General features: G+C 45.8%; 1 protein-coding gene across 2 annotated transcripts in view; it reads left to right on the top strand.

Moving 5' to 3' along the window:
- mcf2la (mcf.2 cell line derived transforming sequence-like a) overlaps positions 1–24,090 on the top strand; it is a 673,365-nt gene that overhangs the window by 18,090 nt on the left and 631,185 nt on the right. For both annotated transcript variants that reach the window (XM_070894133.1, XM_070894134.1), the window contains exon 2: positions 22,918–22,998. In XM_070894133.1, the coding sequence (XP_070750234.1) occupies positions 22,918–22,998 (81 nt within the window). The remainder of the gene's footprint in view (positions 1–22,917; positions 22,999–24,090) is intronic.

The raw sequence follows: 24,090 nt of genomic DNA, 5'->3' as shown, positions 1-24,090 counted from the left end.
TGTTGCCAGCGTTAGCCTCTCAAATTTAAATGAGCAAGGCCTGCTTTGATGCACGACTGCTATTTTCAATGTCGCCACACGCCATAATGCCCTCTCCAAACCACGCACAAAAGAACATGCATGTTGCACGCTGTCCGCCCTTCTTAAAGGGACACACATTTTTCAGATAAGTTTGGATTTCAGCTTTTGGACATTTAAAAATATTTTATTGAAGCAGTGGCTTGGTGCAATACATTTAAAACGTTGTTAAAGTGTGCAAGGAGTGTTGGATGCTTGCAAGGCTTTGGATGAGAAGACAGAAAATTGTGGAATTATCAGGCAGCATCTGTGGAGAGAGAGAAACAGAGTTAACGTTTCAGATAGCGACGCTGCCTGACCCGCTGAGTATTTCCAGCATTTTCTGTTTTTATTTCAGATTTCTAGCATCTGTAATATTTTGCCTCTGAGAAAACCCATTTGCTTACAGTCCTGTGGGGCATGTGGAAATTTAGCAGAGGCAGCAAAGGAGACAAGCTGCTCGCAGAGGGAAGGAGAAGGAGCAGAAGGGGAGGGAGCTGAAGGAACGATGCCACTCAGACAGCCCCTATCTGCCTGGAATATCGGGATTGAATCATCTGCCTGTGGCATCAGTGACCACAACCCCAATACCTCTTTCATCATTTGTCCCACACCTTTCCTTCCCTCTGTTACTGACCACAGTGTCCTCTTGGCTACAATGCTGAAATAAAAGCCCCTACAAAGCAAATTTCCAATCCAACTTTATCCATATATGCATCCATTATGATATCAAGCAATCAACCAATCACCCTTGTGCATTCCCTTAGTGATTGTCCTGTGTGAGCCATTGCCTAACCTACTGATGTCAGCAGTGCCACCCCAGTGGCTGCAGCATGGCTGGTGGAAGGCTGCTGACTTTCAGTGGGGGACACTGCAAATGGCCTTGCAGGATGACCTCAAGGAGCTGGTAGCTGGGAGTGTCAAATCGAGTGACCGTGTTTCTTCTTCTTCATTCTCCTCTCCCTCTTCTTGTTCAACCACTGGCTGGGTAGGCTGCATTTCTTGGGTTTCAGAAATGAGGAAGACACAAGGGTGGAGTTGTGGTGAAGGGAGGGGGGGGAAAGCAAGAGCTGCATGCTTACACCAGGTGCAGCTTGTACATCAGAAGAGATTGTGGGATGTCAGAAGGAGGATAATGTATGAGGATACCAACATCTTGTATTCTTTCAGCCCCGCCGCTGACCAAGGGCTCAGCCATGCCCCTGCCAAGAATGGCCAAATCCGCCTCCTCCAAGGGGTTGAGGTGAAGCTAGGAATGTGAGGTGTGCCTCGTTTGGTAGAGATTGTTGAGTGAGTGATGGCGGGGGAAGAAGGGGGGGTGCTGCTTTGAGCAATGTGTGAGGTTAGTGGTGCAGTTGGTAGAAGGCGGCTTTTGAAGGTGCATTCAATGACCTTGACCACTGTTCTGTGGTCAAGCAGCTTCTTTGTGCACTGGAGCTCGGTCCTGGGGGCGACCTCTGCGATCTGGTCCCACATTCTTCTTTCTGGAGGGCCTCCTGGCCCCTGTGGGTAGAGGGCCTGTCTTCCACTTTTGACCCCCTGCACAAAGCTAGAGTGCTGCGTGCACAACCCCGAGTGCCCTTTCCCTGGCCTTTCGAGGCATTTGGTTTTGTGCTGAAGCACTTTTACCATTTTGTATGTGCAGAAGGCAGTTCAGCTTTAAGACCGAACACTCCCACTTTTTGGAATGATTTTAGTGTCAGCTGTGGCTCAGTGGGTAGCACACTCGCCTTTTGGTCATAAGGTTGTGGATTCAAATCCCACTCTGTGGACTTGAGCACGTAAATCTAGGCTGCCACTCCAGTGCCGTGCTGAGGGAGTACTGCATTGTCGGAGGTGCCGTCTTTCGGATAAGACACTAAACCGTCTGCCCTTTCTGGTGGATGTAAAAGATCCCACGGCACTATTTTGAAGAAGAGCAGGGGAGTTATCCCCGGTGTCCTGGCCAAATTTATCCCATAATCAACAGATTATCTGGTTGTTATCAAATTGCTGTTTGTGGGAGCTTGCTGTGTGTAAATTGGCTGCTGCGTTTCCCACATTACAAGTGACTACACTCCAAAAGCACTTTGAGACGTCCGGTGAAAGGCGCTATAGAAATGCAAGTAGTTGAGCTCTGAGGGCTAGAGATTGCCTATTTTTAACTGATTTTTTTTTTAAGATGGCAGTTCCACTTTAAAGGCTCGAGACTGCTTTCTAAAATGACAGCCTTGCTTTAAGACAGCGCTGCCTCGCTCCAGGGACGCCACGACCACACTATATTGGGCGTCCTACTGAGCGCACAACCTGAGGCAGCGTGGTCCTTGCTAGGCTGTGTGCTCCAGTCATTCAACTAAGCAGGTGGCAACAAGATAATGGCGCTGCCTGCGATCTTTTTACGCCAATCCTCACCCTGTGGTGCCATCGCCCGTTTTCGGGCCTTAGTGGTTTTCTGCACCAATGTGCCTTAGGACCAAGAGTTTCCTTTTATCGCCCAGTATCTGGTCATGCAATCACTGGACCAAGGGGATGGTAATAGTGAATCCCCTTCGACATACTACAATCTCTCAAGTGTCACCACATGCGCTTGGCCAATTGTTCAAAAGATGGACTGATTCACTTTAGGGAGACAAGGCCAAATCTAAATCAACTACAGGTACCTGATATATTTTACAAGTGATAGGTGAATGAACAGAGTAACTTACAGTGAATTACAAATGCATTATGGCAGTGGATTAATGTGATACACCATGGTAGTCTATTAATGTGATACACCATGGTGGTCTATTAATGTGACATGACATTGTAAGGAATTAATAATGCACCATAATATGATGATATAGCAGCATTGCTGTGAGTTATTGTGATGCACAAAGTACTGTATTCATGTTTTGCTATGATTTTTGTCTGACATCCAGTTCTCGATGAGCAGAAAGGTTCTTCAATTGAATATTGGGAAGACTGAAGCCATTGTTTTCGTCCCCGCCACAAACTCCGTTCCCAAGCCACTGACTCCATCCCTCTCCCCAACTTCTGTCTGAGGCTGAACCAGACTGTTCCCAACCTTGGTGTCATATTTGATTCCGAATTGAGCTTTCGACCACATATCCACAGCTTAACTAAAACCGCCTATTTCCACCTCCGTAACATTGCCCGTCTCCGCCACTGCCTCAGCTCATCTGCTGCTGAAGCCCTCATCCATGCCTTTGTTACCTCCAGAATTGACTATTCCAACACACTCCTGGCTGGCCTCCCAAATTCTACCCTACGTAAACTAGAGGTGATCCCAAACTCGGCAGCCCGTGCCCTAACTCGCACCAAGCCCCACTCACCCATCATCCCTGTGTTCGCTGACCTACATTGGCTCCCGGTTAAGCAATGCCTCAATTTCAAAATTCTCATCCTTGTTTACTAATCCCTCCATGGCCTCGCCCCTCCCTATCTGTGTAATCTCCTCCAGCCCCACAATCCCCCAAGATGTCTGCACTCCTCTAATTCTGGCTTCTTGAGCATCCCTGATTATAATCGCTCAACCATTGGTGGCCGTGCCTTCTGTTGCCCTAAGTTCTGGAACTCCATGCTTAAACCTCTCCAAATCTCTACCTCTCTTTCCTCCTTCAAGACGCTCCTTAAAACCTACCTCTTTGACCAAGCTTTTAGTCAACTGCCTTAATTTCTCCTTATGTGGCTCGGTGTCAATTTTTTCTTTGTCTCCTAATGCTCCTGTGAAGCGCATTGGGATGTTTCACTGCATTAAAGACGCTATATAAATACAAGTTGTTGTTGATGATGAATTTACGTGTTGTATATTGGTAATGTGTTATTATGGTACACTGTGGTAGTGTATTAATGTGTTGCACTATTGTAGTGTTTTAATATGATACACAAGGTTGTTTATTAGTGTGTTACATAGTATTACATAGTATTTACAGCACAGAAACAGGCTATTTTGCCCAATATATCCATGCCGGTGTTTATGCTCCACACGAACCTCCTCCCAACCTTCTTCATCTAACCCCATCACCATATCCTTCTAAACCTTTCTCCCTTGTGTGTTTATCTAGCTTCCCCTTCAATGGATCTATGCTAGTCACCTCAACTACTCCATGTGATCCAGAGTCCAACAGTCTATCGACTCTGGATCAGTTCCTTTGGATTGGAGGGTAGCTAATGTAACCCAACTTTAAAAAAAAGGAGGGAGAGAGAAAACAGAGAATTATAGACCGGTTAGCCTGATATCGGTAGTGGGGAAAATGCCGGAATCACTTATTAAAGATGTAAGAGCAGCGCATTTGGAAAGCAGTGACAGGATCGGTCCAAGTCAGCATGGATTTATGAAAGGGAAATCATGCTTGACAAATCTTTTAGAATTTTTTGAGGATGTAACTAGTAGAGTGAACAAGGGGGAGCCAGTGGATATGGTGTATTTGGACTTTTAAAGGGCTTTTGACAAGGTCCCACACAAGAGGTTAGTGTGCAAAATTAAAGCACATGGTATTGGGGGTAATGTATTGATGTGGATAGAGAACTGGTTGACAGATAGGAAGCAAAGAGTAGGAATAAACGGGTCCTTTTCAGAATGGCAGGCAGTGACTAGTGGGGTACTGAAGGGCCAGTGCTGAGACCCCAGCTATTCACAATATAGATTAATGATTTAGACGAAGGAATTGAATGTAATATCTCCAAGTTTGCAGATGGCACTAAGCTGGGTGGCAGTGTGAGCTGTGAGGAGGATGCTAAGAGGCTGCAGAGTAACTTGGACAGGTTAGGTGAGTTGGCAAATGTATGGCAGATGCAGTATAATGTGGATAAATGTGAGGTTATCTACTTTGGTGGCAAAAACAGGAAGGCAGATTGTTATCTGATTGGTGACAGATTAGTAAAAGGAGAGGTGCAATGAGACCTGGGTGTCATGGTACATCAGTCATTGAAGTAGGCATGCAGGTACAGCAGGCAGTTAAGAAAGCAAATGGCATGTTGTCCTTCATAGCAAGAGAATTTGAGTATCGGAGCAGGGAGGTCTTGCTGTAGTTGTACAGGGCCTTGGTGAGGCCACACCTTGAATATTTTGTACAGTTTTGGTCTCCTAATCTGAGGAAGGACATTCTTGCTATTGAGGGAGTGCAGCGAAGGTTCACCAGACTGATTAATGGGATGGCAGGACTGACATATGAAGAAAGACTGGATCGATTAGGCTTATATTCACTAGAATTTAGAAGAATGAGAGGGGATCTCATAGAAGCATATAAAATTCTGACGGGATTGGACAGGTTAAATGCAGGAAGAATGTTCTCGATGTTGGAGAAGTCCAGAAGTAGGGGTCACAGTCTAAGGATAAGGTGTAAGCCATATAGGAGAAACTTTTGCACCCAGAGAATTGTGAACCTATGGAATTATCTACCATAGAAAGTTGTTGAGTCCAGTTCGTTGGATATATTCATAAGAACATAAGAATTAGAAACAGGAGTAGGCCATCTAGCCCCTCGAGCCTGCTCTGCCATTCAATAAGATCATGGCTGATCTGGTCGTGGACTCAGCTCCACTTACCCGCCCTCTCCCCGTAACCCTTAATTCCCTTATTGCTTAAAAATCTATCTATCTTTGACTTGAAAACATTCAATGAGCCAGCCTCAACTGCTTCCTTGGGCAGAGAATTCCACAGATTCACAACCCTCTGGGAGAAGAAATTCTTTCTCAACTCGGTTTTAAATTGGCTCCTCCGTATTTTGAGGCTGTGCCCCCTAGTTCTAGTCTCCCGCACCAATGGAAACAACCTCTCTGCCTCTATCTTGTCTATCCCTTTCATGATTTTAAATGTTTCTATAAGATCACCCCTCATCCTTCTGAACTCCAAGGAGTAAAGACCCAGTCTACTCAATCTATCATCATAAGGTAACCCCCTCATTTCTCGAATCAGCCTAGTGAATCGTCTCTGTACCCCTTCCAAAGCTAGTATATCCTTCCTTAAGTAAGGTGACCAAAACTGCACACAGTACTCCAGGTGCGACCTTACCAATGCCTTATACAGTTGCAGCAACACCTCCCTGCTTTTGTACTCCATCCCTTTCGCAATGAAGGCCAACATTCCATTTGCCTTCCTGATTACCTGCTGCACCTGCAAACTAACCTTTTGGGATTCATGCACAAGGACCCCCAGGTCCCTCTGCACCACAGCATGTTGTAATTTCTCCCCATTCAAATAATATTCCCTTTTACTGTTTTTTTTCCCAAGGTGGATGACCTCACACTTTCTGACATTGTATTCCATCTGCCAAACCTTAGCCCATTCGCTTAACCTATCCAAATCTCCTTGCAGCCTCTCTGAGTCCTCTACACAACCCGCTTTCCCACTAATCTTAGTGTCAAAAGGGAGTTAGATGTGGCCCTTACGGCTAAAGGTATCAGTGGGTATGGAGAGAAGGCAGGAATGGGGTACTGAAGTAGATCATATTGAATGGTGGTGCAGGCTCGAAGGGCCGAATGGCCTACTCCTGCACCTATTTTCTATGTTTCTATGTGGTAGCGAGTTCCACATTCTAACTGCTCTGCAGGTAAAGAGATTTCTCCTGAATTCCCTATTGGATTTGTTACTGACTATCTTATATTTAAGGCCTCTAGTTCTGGTCTCTCCCTTCAAGTGGAAACATTTTCTCTGTCTACACTATCAAACCCTTTTATAATGTTAAAAACTACTATCGGGTCATCTGTTCAATCTTTTCCAATAGGCATCATCTTAGTAAATCTTTGCCTCTTTGTCCTCTTTATAATGTACGGACCAGAATTGTCTAAGTGTGGTCTAACCAAGGTTGTGTACAAGTTTAATATAACATCTCTGCTTTTCAATTCTATCCCTCTAGAAATGAACCCCAGTGCTTGGTTTTCTTTTTTATGGCCTTATTAACTTATGTCGCTAATTTTAGTGATTTTTGATCTGTACCTCCAGAGCCCTTTGCTCCTCTACCTCATTTAGACACTTATTTTCCAAGGCGTATGTGGCCTACTTATTCTTCCTACCAAAATGTACCAGCTCACACTTATCTATATTGAAGTTCATTTGCCAATTACATGCCCACTCTGTAAATGTATTTATGTCTTCCTGTATTTTGTCGCAGTCTTCCTCTGTATGAACTACACCCCCAATGTGGTGTCACCGCAAATTTTGAAATTGTACTTCTGATACCCGAGTCCAAATCCTTTACGTGTCCCAGCACCGATCCTTGTGAAACACCGCTTCCCACCCTTTGTCAGTTTGAGTAACTAACTTTAATCCCTACTCTCTATTTTCTGTTTTGCAGCCAGTTTGCTATCCATTCTGCTACATTTTTATTCCACATGTTTTGACCTTAGTCAAGAGTCTACCATGCCGTACCTCATTGAAGGACTTTTGAAATTCCAATTATATTATGTCTACTGCATTACTCTTATCTTACTTCTTCAAAGAGTTCAATAAGGTTGGTCAAGCATGACATTCCCATTTGAAATCTATACTGACTACTCTTTATTATATTTTCAGTTTCTAGATGTTTCTCTATTACACCTTTGAGTAAAGATTCCATTATCTTTCCTACCACTGACATTAAATTAATTGGTCTATACCAACCTGCCCCGCCATAGAGTACTGCCCCCGCCCCCCCACCCCGATTATCAAAATCCATGACGAGGTCGTGAACAACGTGGACCATTTTCCATACCTCAGGGGCCTACTGTCAACAGGTGTCGATGATGAAGTCCAACACTGCCTTCAGTGTGCCAGTGCAGCCTTTGGTCGCCTGAGGAAGAGAGTGTTTGAAGAACAGGACTTCAAACCCAGCACCAAGCTCATGGTCTACAGAGTAGTAGTGATACTCGCCCTCCTATATGCTTCAGAGACATGGACTATGTACAGCAGGCTCAAAGCACTGGAGAAGTCCAATCAATGCTGCCTTTGCAAGATCCTGTAAATCCATTGGCACAATAGACACACTAATGTCAATGTTCTCGCTCAGGCCAACATCCCCAGCGTCAAAGCAGTGACCACGCTCGATCAGCTCCGATGGACGGGCCACATTGTCCGCATGCCCAATACTAGACTCCCAAAACAAGCGCTCTACTCAGAGCTCCGACACGGCAAGTGAGTCCCAGGTGGGCAGATGAAACGCTTCAAGGACACCCTCAAAACCTCCTTGAAAAAGTGCAACATCCCCATTGACACCTGGGAATCATTGGCCCAAGACTGCTCAAAGTGGAGGAGAAGCACTTGGGAAGGCATTGAACACCTTGAGTCTCTTCGCCGGGAGCAAGCGGAAGCCAAGCGCAAACAGCGGAAGGAGCACATGACAACCCAAGCCCCTCACCCACCCGTCTCTTCAAGCATCATCTGCTCCACCTGTGACAGAGACTGTAGATCCCGCATCGGACTCATCAGTCACCTTAGAACTCATATTAATGTGGAAGCAAGTCATCCTCGACTCCGAGGGACTGTCTAAGAAGAAGAGAAAAATTGGTCTATAGTTTCCTGGACTTTGTAGTGTATTGATATAATACACCATGGTGTTTATTAATATGTTGCACTATGGTAATGTTCGTGTTTTTTTTACTATGTTATATCATGATGGTTAGGGGGGCTGCTGTTCCAAGATGAATCCTTACCTTTCAGAAAGTGTCAAATGATTAAACAGCTTCCCCCTCCTATGACTTGTAACTTGTCCATTGTGGCATTGTCAGAAGTTTGGGGAATTTGGACAGTGTCGGGGTGGTTACACAGTCAAATACTTGTAACAAGACCCTTCCCACTGCACACGTGCCCGCTGGCTTTTTCACAGCGGCGGATATCGGGGGTCCAAGTATCCCACCTTGGAGTGTCGGCATGGTCATTAACTGTAAATCAGACTCCTATACTGCGATTGCAATTAACGGCTGCTGCACAGGTTTCATGGGGGCAGGGAAACTTGGCAGTGAAAGCAAGGCGAGATTGAGTGGCAGTTTATCGGGGTGGTTAAAGGTAATGAGGCCTGGTCTGAATAAAGGTTCAACGCTCACAGCTACTTCCTCAATTCCCTCTGGAACATGGTTTGGAGAGAGTGTTGGGTGTGAGAGTTGTTTGGAGAGTTTTAAATTGTTCAGCGAGAGAAGTTGATGATGGGTGGCACCATGCCAGCTATTGATTTTCTTCAGTCATGGAAGCAATTAAGTCTCAGCAGCAGCAAGGGCATGCTGCGGAGCAAGCTGCAAGTGGTCAGCAGAGAGAGGAGCAGCAGAGAGATTGAGATTGCAGGAGGCACTACCTACCTAACATGGTTGACAGACAGAGGCTCAGCTTCTTTGACCTGTCGGAGGAACAGTGCTTCTGAAGGCTAAGATTGTCACGTCAGATTGTGGCAGACAGCTGCAGCCTCCTAGAAGACCGACTTGCTGTCTGTTGGACCTGGTGGCCACGTATAACCAGTGGCAGTGAAAGTCACCACTATCCTCAATTTCTTAGTGTCCATTTCCTTCCAGGGTGCTACCGGAGACATAGCAAAGGTGTCGCAGTCGACTGTACATAAATACATAAGCCAAGTGATGAATGGATTGTTTTCCAGGGATAGGAGGTTAATAACAATAGCCAGAATGAGTGGGCACCTGCACTTGCGGCTCTGGCTGGATTCCCACGGGCGCAGGGTGTCATCAACTGCACATGTGGCAAACTGAGAACCCGCACATCAGTCGGCGGCATTCGCCAACCCCAAGGGATTCATTCCAGCAATGTCATCATCATAGGCCGTTCCTCGGAATCGAGGAAGACTTGCTTCCACTCTTAAAATGAGTGCTTAGGTGGCTGTACAGTCCAATACTAGAACCACAGTCCCTGCCACAGGTGGGACAGATAGTCATTGGGGGAAAGGCAGGTGGGACTGGTTTGCCGCACACTCTTTCCGCTGCCTGCGCTTGATTTCTGTATGCTCTCGGCGATGAGACTCGAGGTGCTCAGCGCCCTCCCAGATGCACTTCCTCCACTTTAGGCGGTCTTTGGCCAGGGACTCCCAGGTGGGGATGTTGCACTTTATCAGGGAGGTTTTGAGGGTGGCCTTGTTATGTTTCCTCTGCCCACCTTTGGCTCGTTTGCTGTGAAGAAGTTCCGAGTAGAGCGCATGCTTTGGGAGTCTCGTGTCTGGCATGCAAACAGTGTGGCCTGCAATCCAGCAATGTGCAGCTGGTGTGCAACCACAAAAACAATTCATGCAGGTCTGCACCAGATTCCCTGGGAGCTGCCATGATGCTTTCATGCAATGGCAGTCCAGCATTCCCAACATGTTCAGACCTGGAACCAGCCTTAATGGGTGGCTCCTAGGCAACAAAGTATACCCCTTCAAATCTGGCTGATGACATCTCAAAGGAACCCCACCGATGAACACCAAGATCACTACAACACGAGCCATATGATAACCAGATGTGTCATTGAGCATTCCAATGGTGAGGTAGTCTTGGGTAATCCTTGTCACTGGACCAAGACCTCGCTCTGTCAAGCCCGTGTAGGCCACCACACGTTAAAAAAATCCACGCACAGGCATCTTCCATCCTTCAGGATGTAATTTGGGTTCTTCATTCGAAACACCTGTGAACTCATCCTTTTTTTCTGGCGTGGAAGCAAGTCATCCTCATTTTGAGGGATTACCTATGATAATGATGATAAGATGACGGTGAGGACAAGGAAGAGGAGGAATGCTAGACCAGTCAATCACTTTACTTCTCGAGATGCTAGGGATGCTCTAACAGCTCGAAGATTTAGTTAGTCACTCACACTGGACCAAAGTAAGTAAAACATCCCTGCCCATCTACACAAGCAGTCCTGCAAACAATCCTCCACCCATTCCACATGCACCAATTGGTGTCAGTCAATTCATGTCCTCACATTCAGCACCAAACTCTCCATGCAAGATTGGATGAATACGGGAAAGTGGTGCAAAGTACTACGTTTAACATGTTTAAGAAATTAAATATATTAACAAATATTCAGAAACACCCATGTGCGTACCCTTGGTGAACTATATAAACCTTTTCTTTTTCTCTCTGGCATTTCTACGTGGTGCAATCCCCTGCGACTTCAGCAGAGGTAATGGCAGGCTGCCCTGATCCTAGCTCTGACTGTTGAGGTGCTCATGGCCGACAACCTTTGGGAGTTGGAGCCTGTGAAGGTCCTGCAATGACTGCTACACCTGCATTTGTGCAGGGGCAGGCTGGGCCAGTGTGGGAGGAGGCAGCATGTTGGGTACTGGTTGATAGGGCTGGGGGTGCAACGGATGAGACGTCAAACACTTTGAGAGGAATGTGACCTTTAGGAGCCGAAATTGCCCCTTTTATTGCAGAAAGCACTCACCGCTCGGTCGGTGCGGACGGGATGACATTTTCTAAATTGCGCTCCTTTATTTTTGGAGCGGTGTATGGGACTGTTCCAGCCATCTTCCTGCCCTGTTGGGCACAAACGGCAACCGACTGGCGGTGAACCCCTTTCCACCCCGTGTGGGAAATTGCCCCCGACAGCTTTTTCCTGCGGGAAGCTTCTTGTGGCTGGGAGGCGCTTCCGACCCTAAAGGGTAGGCGCACTGCCGCGGCCGCCATTTCATTTTAATTGTCGTCCAACTCTGAAGTTGGCCAGACAATGGCAACCACGGATTCTGCCGGGCCACCAACCTGCAGGTCAAAAATCAGCTATGATTCTATTGAATGGGCTCGAGAGGCCGTATGATAGCTAAGCAGGACTCGGGATAGACGAGTCTGCAGTGAGCCTTCAGTTACCCTCTTCAAGCCCTGCTTGATAGTTTGCACTGCTCTCTCTGCCTGACCAGTTTGAACGGGGCAGACGTAACATGTTTTATCCTGTTACGGATCATGAACTCTTTGAACTCGGCACTGGTGAAACATGGCCCGTTGTCGCTCACAAGGATATCAGGCAGTTCGTGCATGGCAAACATGGCCCGTAGGCTTTCAGTGGTGGCAGCGGACGTGCTTGACGACATTATCTCACATTCAATCCATTTGGAATACGCATCTATAACCATAAGGAACATTTTACCCAAAAATGAGCCTGCATAGTCGACATGGACCCTAGACCACGGTTTGGAGGGCCAAGACCATAGTCCTAGTGGCGCCTCCCTGGGTGCATTGCTTAACTGAGAGCAAGAGTTACATCTGTGCACATCTTCCTGCATTTCCACTGGGACACTGGACCAGCTCCTGTGAAGCACACAGTTTTTTACTAGGGACAGTAAGGGGTCCTGGCTTGTCCAGGTTCTAATCTGTCGGGCTGTGACGGGTGATTGCTCACTCTCGAATGCCTGCATAACCATGACTAAATCTGCGGGCTGTGCCATTTCCACCCCCGTGGTGGGCAATGGCAGCCTACTGAGAGCATTGGCACAGTTTTCTGTGCCTGGCCTGTTGCGGATGGTGTAGTTGTATGCGGACAACGTGAGCGCCCATCTCTGAATGTGGGCCGATGCATTCGTATTTATCCCCTTACTTTCAGAAAACGGATATTAGTGGCTTATGGTCAGTTTCCAATTCAAATTTGAGCCCAAACAGATATTGATGCATTTTCTTTACCCCCTATGCTTCTTTTTCAAACATGCTGTAGGCTCTCTCAGCATTAGATAGACTTCTGGATGCATAAGCAACCGGTTGCAATTTCCCAGATTCATTAACTTGTTGCAATACACACCCAACACCGTACGACGACGCATCACATGCTCGTACCAAATACTTACATGGATCATACAACACAAGCAATTTGTTTGAGCATAACAATTTTCTAGCTTTTACAAAGGCATTTTCTTGGCTTTTGCCCCATACCCAGTCGTCTCCTTTATGCAGTAAGGCGTATCGTGGTTCTAACAGTGTGCTGAAACTCAGTAAGAAGTTACCAAAGTAGTTGAGGAGTCCTAGAAATGACCACAGCTCTAACACGTTCTGTGGCCTCGGTGCGTTCTCGATTGCCTCCATCTTCGAGTAGGTGGGCCTGATGCCATCCGCCGCGATTCTTCTCCCCAGGAACTCCATTTCAGGCGCCAGGAACACGCACTTCGAGTGTTTTAACCTGAGCCCCACGCGGTTGAGTCAACTAAAAATCTCCTCCAGGTTCTGCAGATGCTCGACTGTGTCCCGACCTGTAACCAAGATGTCGTCCTGGAAGACCACAGTGCACGGGACCGACTTCAGTAAGCTTTCCATGTTTCTCTGGAATATTGCCGCGGCTGATCAAATTCCAAATGGGCATCTGTTATAAATGAAGAGATCTTTGTGCGTGTTGATGCAACTGAGGCCCTTCGATGATTCCTCCAGCTCCTGGGTCATGTAGGCCGAGGTCAAGTCCAGCTTCATGAACGTCTTTCCTCCCACCAGCATAGCAAAAAGGTCGTCAGCCTTTGGTAGTGGGTATTGATCCTTCAGGGAGAAACGATTGATAGTTACTTTATAATCACCACAGATTCTGACGGTGCCGTCTCCCTTGAGGACTGGAACAATCGGACTGATCCACTCGTTGAATTCGATCAGCGAAATGATGCCCTCTCGTTGCAGCCGGTCCAGCTCGATCCCCACCCTCTCTCTCATCATGTACGGTACTGCTCTCGCCTTGTGGTGGATGGGTCGCGCTCCCGGAATTAAGTGGATCTGCACTTTTGCTCCTTGGAACTTTCCGATGCCTGGTTCGAACAGCGAAGGGAACTTGTTTAAGACCTGAGCACACGAAGTGTCGTCAGCGGACGAGAGCGCTCGGACGTCGTCCCAGTTCCAGCGTATCTTTCCCAGCCAGCTCCTGCCGAGCAGCGTGGGACCTTTGCCCGGTACCACCCAGAGTGGTAGCTTGTGCACCGTTCCATCATAGAGGACCTTTACAGTAGCACTGCCAATTATGGGAATCAGTTTCTTTGTGTAAGTTCTCAGTTTCATGCGAATGGGAGTCAAGACTGGCCTTGAGGCCTTTGCTGCACCACAATTTTTCGAAAATCTCTTTGCTCATAATGGACTGGCTCGTGCCCGTGTCCAGCTCCATTGACACCAGGAGTCCATTTAATTCAACCTTCAGCATTATTGGGGGACACTTTGCGTAAATACGTGCACCACATGTACCTCTGCCTCTTCGGTCTGAGGCTCTGTTTCGTCGTGATCCGCCGTGGATCTGTCCTCCTCTGCAACATGGTAGTTTACAGGATTAACAGGGTTTGCAGCTCGCCTGCACATACGTTGGAGGTGTCTCATTGTTCCACAGCCCTTGCAAACGTACCCTTTGAAGCAGCATGAATGGAAATGATGATCACCCCCGCAGAGCCAACAAGGTGCTAATGGCCTTGCACTCATCACCCTTGATGGTGGACTCTGAGACACCTGCGGACGCGCAGCTGCAGGTATGTGGGGCCTGCTCTGTACATTGTGATTTGAAAACAACATCACTTTGTTCACAGTACTTGTAGCAGCACTCGTGTGCTGAGAGATTTGCTTAGTATTGCCACTGGTGGCAATGAACGCCTGAGCTATCGCTATGGCCTTACTCAAGGTTGGGGTCTCTACAGTCAAAAGTTTGCGAAGTATCACTTCATGGCCAATGCCAAGTACGAAAAAGTCTCTGAATAAGTTCTCCAAATGTCCTTCAAATTCGCAATGTCCTGCAAGGCGTCTTAGCTCGGCGACATAACTCGCCACTTCCTGACCTTCAGAGCTTTTGTAGGTGTAGAACCGGTACCTCGCCATCAGAACACATTCCTTCGGGTTCAGTTGCTCCCGGACCAGTGTGCACAATCATTGTACGATTTCTCTGTGGGTTTCGCTGGAGCAAGCAGATTTTTCATGAGGCCATACGTTGGTGCCCCGCAGATGGTGAGGAGAATCGCCCTTCATTTGGCAGCGTTCGCTTCTCCTTCCAGCTTGTTGACCACGAAGTATTGGTTGAGTTGCTCCACGAAGGTGTCCCAATCATCTCCCTCCGAGAAGTTCTCCAACATGCCCATTGTTCTCTGCACCGTTGGGGTCGTCATCTGTATCTCGTCGCCAGTTGTTATATATGGATAAAGAGTCTGACTGGATACTGTGAGCTCAAAGTAAAGTGTGACCTTAGTCTTTTATTGCAGTCCTCCAGAGTGCTCCAAGTTTGCGGATGACACTAAACTAGGTGGTGGTGTGAGTTGTGAGGAGGACGCTAAGAGGCTGCAGGGTGACTTGGACAGGTTAGGTGAGTGGGCAAATGCATGGCAGATGCAGTATAATGTGGATAAATGTGAGGTTATCCATTTTGGGGGCAAAAACACGAAGGCAGAATATTATCTGGATAGCGGCAGATTAGGAAACGGGGAGGTGTAACGAGACTGGGTGTCATGGTTCATCAGTCATTGAAAGTTGGCATACAGGTACAGCAGGCGGTGAAGACGGCAAATGGTATGTTGGCCTTCATAGCTAGGGGATTTGAGTATAGGAGCAGGGAGGTCTTACTGCAGTTGTACAGGGCCTTAGTGAGGCCTCACCTGGAATATTGTGTTCAGTTTTGGTCTCCTAATCTGAGGAAGGACGTTTTTGCTATTGAGGGAGTGCAGCGAAGGTTCACCAGACTGATTCCCGGGATGGCTGGGCTGTCATATGAGGAAAGACTGGATCAATTGGGCCTTTATTCACTGGAGTTTAGAAGGATGAGAGGGGATCTCATAGAAACATATAAGATTCTGACAGGACTGGACAGGTTAGATGCGGGAAGAACGTTCCCTTTGTTGGGGAAGTCCAGAACCAGGGGACATAGTCTTATGATAAGGGTTAGGCCATTTAGGACTGAGATGAGGAGAAACTTCTTCACTCAGAGAGTTGTTAACCTATGGAATTCCCTGCAGCAGAGAGTTGTTGATGCCAGTTCATTGGATATATACAAGAGGGAGTTAGATATGGCTCTTGCGGCTAAGGGGATCAAGGGGTATGGAGAGAAAGCAGGAAAGGGAATGATCAGCCATGATCTTATTGAATGGCGGTGCAGGCTCGAAGGGCCGAATGGCCTACTCCTGCACCTATTTTCTATGTTTCTATGTTTCTATGTTTCTATGCCTCTCTAGCCGCCTGTGAGGTCTCCTTAAGTACCTGTGCTCCCAAGGGATTGTGGCATCCCTTGGGACTCTAGGGGATGAGCCCTCTGATGGCTATACAAGATATATACAGGTTTACATATCTAACACTGGCCATTTCTTGTTGCTTATTCCACCATTAAAGGCCACCTCCTCAGCCACTGTGCACTGCCATCAGGAAGGTCCTCCTCCCTCATCACATCCCCCTTGTCACTTCCTTCAAGCCTTCTTAAGATCTTTCATTGTTACAGTGCTTTTGCCTCTCTGTGCTTGTTCCTTTCGCTCACTGTCCTCTCACTACCCATCACCCTATAAGGTGCTCAGAGATGTATCTGTGTACATAAGGAGAGCTGTAGAAATGTACATTGTTAATCTATTGCTCAACATTATACCTTAGTCACATTCCTTGTCAGCTTTGCATACAATCATACAACAGCAGCAAATATTCATTGAGTCACTTTGCAACGATTGAGCGGATATTCTGAGAAGTCCGCCCTAACTTTTACAGATTTGAGCTTTGTACCAATTCCCTTTATCTCAAATACCGATTAAAGTCCTGTGCAAATTGAGTTTGGGCAGTCTCCACCCAGCTTCTCATGGACATATGACCACAACAAAAAACCCTTCATTCTGCCAGTCTAATGACCGGTGTATGAAGTTGTACAGTAGGACATGCTCCAGGAGGGGGAGTTGAGGCACATAACAGGCCCATAGCTGAAGCTTTTAATTTGTAACCGGCTGCTCTGTCCCTCAGTTAATGGCACTGGATGCCTGAAATGTGGAAAGGTCTCATTCCCACTGCTAGCATCCCCTGTGTGATGAGCTCATTCATTCATTCAAAAATAATAAATTGCAGTTTTTAAGCTCAGGATCCTTCTCAGCCTTATCATCTATTACAGACTTCTAATGCTATGCTCTGGATGAATTAAATCCTATCTTTTGGAAGAGGCATGTTCAGCAAATCAATTGAGAACTGTAAAAATATTAAATGTCTATTCGGATGAGATGTTAAACCGCGGCTCTGTCTGTCCTCTCAGGTGGGTGTGAAAGATCCCATGGCACTCCCTGGTGTTCTGGGCCAACATTTATCCCACAAACCAACATCACTAAAACAGATTATCTGGTCATTATCGCATTGCTGTTTGTGGAACCTTGCTGTGTGCAAATTGGCTGCCGCATTTCCCACATTACAACAATGACTACTTTTCAAAAGTACTTCATTAGCTGCAAAACCCTTTGAGGCGTTCTGAGGTAGGAAAGGCGCTATAGAAATGCAAGTTCTTTTTTACTCCTGTGCAGAGAGCTGGCATGACTGCAGAATGCAATGAAACAGTCTTCTCAGAGTGGGCAACATATCCCCTGTGCTGGATCCACATTCAAATAAGGAGGCACGGACTACTTTGCAAGGCATGGCAGACTGTATCTGTAGATGTAAATTCAACGCCTGGCTGCTTGATATGTAGAAGCCACACCATCTGTGTGTGTGTGTGTAAGTTGCAGCCATTGTCACAGGCTTCTGGTCATGAAGAATCCCATGATGTAGAGTTGTCATCTTCTCTCAGTTCCTCAGCATAAGGTCTGTGTTTAAATTTAGACTGATTATTATAAGGCAGGAAGGAAGCCTGTGCACAAAGAGCCTTCCTTCAGGCAGCGCTGTACTCGCTGCTCTTGTAGTTGAGATTCTTTATTTTTAAACAGAATAAATGGCAGTTTCAGCTTTACGAGAGTGCTTGAGATTGATTCTGTCGACATTGGGAAATTATTAATTACCCTTGTTTTATGATAAGAAGAAATGAATTGCCTGGCAACTTGCAGCACCACTGAAGAGTTGGGTAAATAACAAAATTCTACTCGGTTGTTTGTAGTTTTAACTTACACTGTTCTGTAAAATTCATGAGAACTCTGGGACCTGGACATTGGAGTGCAGTGCTGACCATGGGGAGCCAGGATTATTTTTAATTTGTTATCCAAAGCAGCACAATTGAAATAGAGACTTGTTAATGAATAATAATGAGGATTGGACGTCCCATATTTATGCTGGTGACTTATGATCTTGTTGAAAGAGTTATTGACAGGACATGGAGATCTTTTAAGGTGATTCTGTTTATTTTTGAAACTGAAATACTGCGACAGATAACATGAATTCCATCAAGTAGAGGGGCAATGATCTGGTTTTGTGAATAATAACTCTGCCCTTCATTTAAAAACATGATGGCCCAGAATTTGTTGGGAAAATAGCGGCGAGTTAATGCACACAACGTTATTAATGTGTAAATAACCTAACATTATGTGACGAGGAAGAGATACGGTGTGGATTGCAAGTCTCCACGAATTGCTAGCCTCGCAGAAACGGGAGCGCGCCGTTACCCTTCCCATGAGTTTCAAGAACTTGGAGCATTTGCGCTATTAAATTAAACTCGCTGCAGAAAGTTAGGGCTGCTACTTAATGATGTAAGGACACTTTTAATAAGATTTATGTTCCTGCAATGCCACTCAACCACTCTGGCCCAGAAAGGTAACAAGATAAATTGGTCTATCATTCCAGCAGGTAGTAAATTCTCTTTGTCGCTTTATTTTCTCTCTCTTTCAATCCAATTTTCCTTTCAGACTCTTTATTTTTCTTTCTGTATCTATTTTGATTCTAATTAACCCTTTTTCCTTATCTGTCATAATGTGGTGCACTGGCCTGTGCTCCAGGATTTTTAATATATGCTCTTGGTGTGTAGGTACATTAATTCACCAGGTCCACACTAATGTCATTTATTTACACAAAAAGACCAAGGTCCTGTATTTCCACACACTGTGACATAATCTGTGTGGAAATATAAGCACAGCGATAAAAGCATGTGATTGACTCTGGCAGGATACTGGAGGCACTTAAAAGACATTTGGATCAGTGTTGTGTCTGTCATTTTCTGCTGTATGGATGAGCTAAAATGGATGGAGTGCTTTTTCTCATTTGTATTTATCTTGTGATTCTGAGTACTTAAAAGAAAAGAAAGAAAGACTTGCATTTTTATAACACCTTTCATGACCACCGGACATCTCAAAGTGCTTTACAGCCAATGAAGTACTGTTGGAGTGTAGTCACTGTTACAAAACTTGATTTTCTATACCTTATACTGGGATATTTGAATAGCATTTGCATCTTCTAAATAATGCAGTGCTTGGTGTGCTTTATGGTCTGCTGTAGCAATTGAGCTTCAAGATTTTTTTGGAAAATTTGCTTTGAGAATGTAATGTTTGGAAATGATGTGACGATTTGCTGTATTTCCAGAATTAAGATGTCAGCCTGCCATTCGCAAGAGCCAAAAATCACTTCATTTCCATACAGCTGATAATATTTGTTTCGATAGAGACATGCTATTCACCAACTAGGTTCCTCCCAGCACAATCCTAATAATGACCAATGAGCAGCACTTACTGCGGGTGCTGGAAATCTGAAATCAAAGCAGAAAATGCTGGCGAGAGAAACAGAGTTAAAGTTTCAAGTCGATGACCCTTCGTCAGAACTGGAAAAAGTTAGAGATATAACAGGTTTTTAAGCAAGTGGCGGGGCAGGGAAAGCGGGGAGGGGAGGAAAGAACAAAAGGGAAGGTCTGTGAAAGGGTGGAAGGCAGGAGAGATTAAGAGAGAAAAGGGATAATGGTGCAATGCAAAAGGAGATGGTAATGGGACAAGTTAAGCAACAAAATATGAGTCTAGATAGGGTGAAAATGGACATGGCAGAATCATCAACAGTTGCCCTGGGAAAGACAAAAATAGAAAGGAAAACAATATATGGGCAGCTAATCTCTTTTGCCCCATCATCCTCATCACCATAGGCAGTCCCTCGGAATCGAGGAAGACTTGCTTCCACTCCTGAAGTGAGTTCTTTGGTGGCTGAACAGTCTAATATGAGAGCCATCAACTCTCTCACAGGTGGGACAGACAGTTGTTGAGGAAAAGGGTGGGTGGGACAGGTTTGCCACACACTCTTTCCGCTGCCTGCGCTTGATTTCTGCATGCTCTCAGCGATGACAATCAAGGTGCTCTTCCTCCACGGTCTTTGGCCAGGGACTCCCAGGTGTCACTTTATCAGGGAGTCTTTGAGGGTGTCCTTGTTACGTTTCCTCTGTCCACCTGGGGCTCGGTTGCCGTGAAGGAGTTCCAGGTAGAGCACTTGCTTTGGGAGCCTCATGTCTGGCATGCGAACGATGTGGCCTGCCCAGCGGAGCTGATCAAGTGTGGTCAGTGCTACCGACCTTCCCTTTTGTTCTCTCCTCACAACTCTCCTCACCCTCACACCTCTCCTCACCCTCCTCACACCCTTCCTCACATCTCTCCCCACCGTCACATCCCTCCTCACTCTTCTCACACCTCTCCTCACACTCCTAACACCTCTCCTCACTCTCCCCACACCTCTCCTCACAACTCTCCTCACCCTCACACCTCTCCTCATCCTCATCACACCCCTCCTCACACTTCTCACACCCCTCCTCACACCTCTCCTCACACTCCTTACACCCCTCCTCACACTCCTCACACCCCTCCTCACACTCCTCACACCTTTCTCCTCACACTTCTCACACCCCTCCTCACACTCCTCACACCCCTCCTCACACTCCTCACACCTTTCTCCTCACACTTCTCACACCCCTCCTCCCAACTCTCCTCACCCTCACACCTCTCCTCACCCTCATCACACCCCTCCTCACACCCCTCCTCACACCCCTCCTCACACCCCTCCTCACACCTCTCCTCACACCTCTCCTCACACTTCTCACAACCCTCCTCACACTCCTCACACCTTTCTCCTCACACTCCTCACACCTTTCTCCTCACACTCCTCACACCTCTCCTCACACCTCTCCTCACACTTCCCCTCACACTTCTCCTCAACCTCCTCACACCTTTCTCCTCACACTTCTCCTCAACGTCCTCACACCTTTCTCCTCAACCTCCTCACACCTTTCTCCTCACCCTCTTCACCGCAACTTTCCACCTCACAGCTCTCCCCTCCTCGTGCCTCTTTACACCTCTCCACTTACCATTACACTTCTCCATTCTCACCCTCTTCATACCTCTTCATTCTCACTCTCAGCACACCACTCCTCTCCTCACCTTTTTCATCACACCTCTCCCCTCCTCGCGACTTTTCACACCTTTCCCTTATCAACTTCACAACTCTCCTGTCCTCAAACATTTTGCACTTCGCACGCGCTTTTTCACACCAATTATCATCCGCTTCACACATTTCTCATCCTCTTCACTTCGTACCTTTCCCTCCTCGTGTCTCTTCACATCTCCACTTCTCATCTTTCTTTCGCTTAGCATCTCTCCTCTTCTCTTGTCCATCTTCAAACCTCTCCCCTCTCTCTGCGTCACTCAGCTATCCTCTCCTTCCCTGCTTCACCCACATCAATAACCCAAAGTGTCATGTTAGTTTTAATCAGATAGTCAAATTCAGGGTGGAAATCGATGACTTCTTCTAACATTCAAGCTCCACTAGCTGTTTATACTTTGAAGACGAAAGAGAGAATTGGTACCTTTATTTTGCTGTATCACCAAGTTAAAGAGCATGTGGAGTCAGGAGACAATTAGCAGAATGGATAGCTAGCTGGCTGGAAGACAAGAAATAGAGAGTAGTGGTAAAGGATAGCTCGTCAGAGTGCAGAGGTAGGAAGTAGGATCCCACAAGATGAGTGCTGGAACCACAATTGTTCATATTTTATATTCATGATTTAGATTTTGGAATCAAAAACTCAATTTCTAAATTTATGGATGACACCAAATTGGGAGGGCTAGTCAACACGGAAGACTGCAACAAATTACAAGACGACATTAATAAACTTGCAGAATGGGCATATAATTAGCAAATGAATTTCAACATCGATAATTGTGAGGTATTGCATTTTGGTAAGAAAAATAAGGAGGTCACATATTACTTGGAAAATAAGAATCTAAATGCAGTAGCGGAGCAAAGGGATCTCGGAGTACAAATACACACATCACTAAAAGTTGCGGCGCAGGTTAGCAAGTCCATAAAAAAAGCAAACCAAGCACTAGAGTTTACTTCTAGAGGGATAGAATTGAAAAGTAGGGAAGTTATGCTAAACTTGTATCGAACTTCGGTTAGACCACACTTGGAGTACTGTGTGCAGTTCTGGTCGCCATATCATAAAAAGGATATGGAGGCATTGGAGAAGGTATAAAAAAGATTTACAAGGATGATACCAGAACTGTGATACTATAGCTATCAGGAAAGGATGAACAGGCTGGGTCTCTTTTCAAGAAAAAAGAGAAGGCTGAGAGGTGACCTAATGGAGTTCTTTAAAATGATGAAAGGTTTTGATAGAGTGGATACAGAGTGCTTCCATTACTGGGGAAGAGCAAAACTAGAGACCATCAATATAAGAGCGTCACCAAGAAATCAAATAGGGAATTCAGAAGAAACTTCTTTACCCAAAGAGTGGTGAGAATGTGGAACTCGCTACCACAGGGAGTAGTTAAGATGAATTGTATTTAAGGGGAGGCTAGCTAAGCATCTGAGGGAGAAGGGAATAGAGGGTTATGCTGATAGTTAGATGAGGAGGGATGGGAGGAGGCTCGAGTGGAGCATAAACACCGGCATGGATTGGTTGGGCCGAATGGCCTGTTTCTGTGCTATATATCCGATGCAATTGTATGTAATTAATTATATAATACAAATATTGCATTTACTTCTGTAGTGATCAGAGGCTACAGTATAATGGGATATTTGTATTGTATAATTATTCTGCGTGCAAGGAACATCAGATTTTTCTAAATTTCACCTAGAGTTAAGGATCATCTTTGTTTTGTTTTACAGATGAAATCATGCAGCAAGACACTCCTGTATACGCTACTGACATCACTGAACAGCTGGCCAAACAATTTGCCATTCGGTCAGGTGAGGGTTCTTGCATACTCCACCTATCACTTCCTCATGGTGCCTTTGTCCCATTTCAATCTGTGTTCCAGGGTGGGAGGCACCACTTGTAAATATTACAATGTAGCAACAATAAGTTGACTTTTCAAAGCCAGTTATCAAGTGATTATTTTGGATCCCAATTTGTTATTGTGACTAAAATTAGAATTTCTGTTTTCGGTTTGTGTAGTTTTGAAAAGCTGGGATTTAAAATGGAGGCTGCTCCTTTGACAGGTACAAAATAGAAAACTAAATATATTCGAACTACAAGAAAGAAGAAATCTCGTTTGAGTAGGAAGCAGTTAAGATAAAGGTTCTTGTCGAGGTGGATTGAATTGTACACAACAAGGCTATAGCTGGTGATGGGTACTCGAAATACAGCCTAGATTTTTTGCAATGGTGGAATCGATCCGCATCATCGATGGGGTCAATTTGCGAGGGAGTGTTTACGAAGGAAGACTGCAGATTGGCTGTAGTAGGTCTTGCTCTGTGCTCCCTGTTAAAGTTTTGAAGAAAAAAAAAATCAAGATTTAAGAAAATGCATCTAAATGAACACAATTGCTCGGCTTGGGCCTTTCCACTATTTACATTTAAAGGGCCACTCTGTTACACAGTAACACTGCTCGCCAAGGATGAATAGCTTTTCCTTACACCCAGTTTTATCATCATAGGCAGTCCCTCGAAATTGAGGAAGACTTGCTTCCACTCTAAAAGTGAGTTCTCAGGTGACCGTACAGTCCAATGTGGGAATTTCCGGGCCGAAATTTGCCCGGGAGTTGCTCCGTTTTTTTTGGAGCAACTTGATTTTTCTGGAGTATCTTAAAAATCCTCATTCTGCACATTCAATTTGCGCCAGTGTAAGTGAGTTAGTTACGATTTTTTTTTGTTTCGTTTTTTTTTCAAAAGGGGGCTACACCCGTTTTGGCTATTTAAGCCAGTTTGCACAGCTAACTGGCTTAAAAACTAACTTAGGCCAGCATACGTGGCTTCTTGTGGCCGCACAGAAAACCCTTGCGAAGAGTTAAGAAATCAGCGCAGGTAGGTACTTAATGACTTGACTAAAGAATGTGAATA

The sequence above is a fragment of the Pristiophorus japonicus genome, chromosome 11, assembly GCF_044704955.1.
Source record: "Pristiophorus japonicus isolate sPriJap1 chromosome 11, sPriJap1.hap1, whole genome shotgun sequence".
NCBI lineage: Eukaryota > Metazoa > Chordata > Chondrichthyes > Pristiophoridae > Pristiophorus > Pristiophorus japonicus.
The sequence above is the reverse complement of the archived record's forward strand: the minus strand, read 5'-3'. Positions and strand labels throughout refer to the sequence as shown.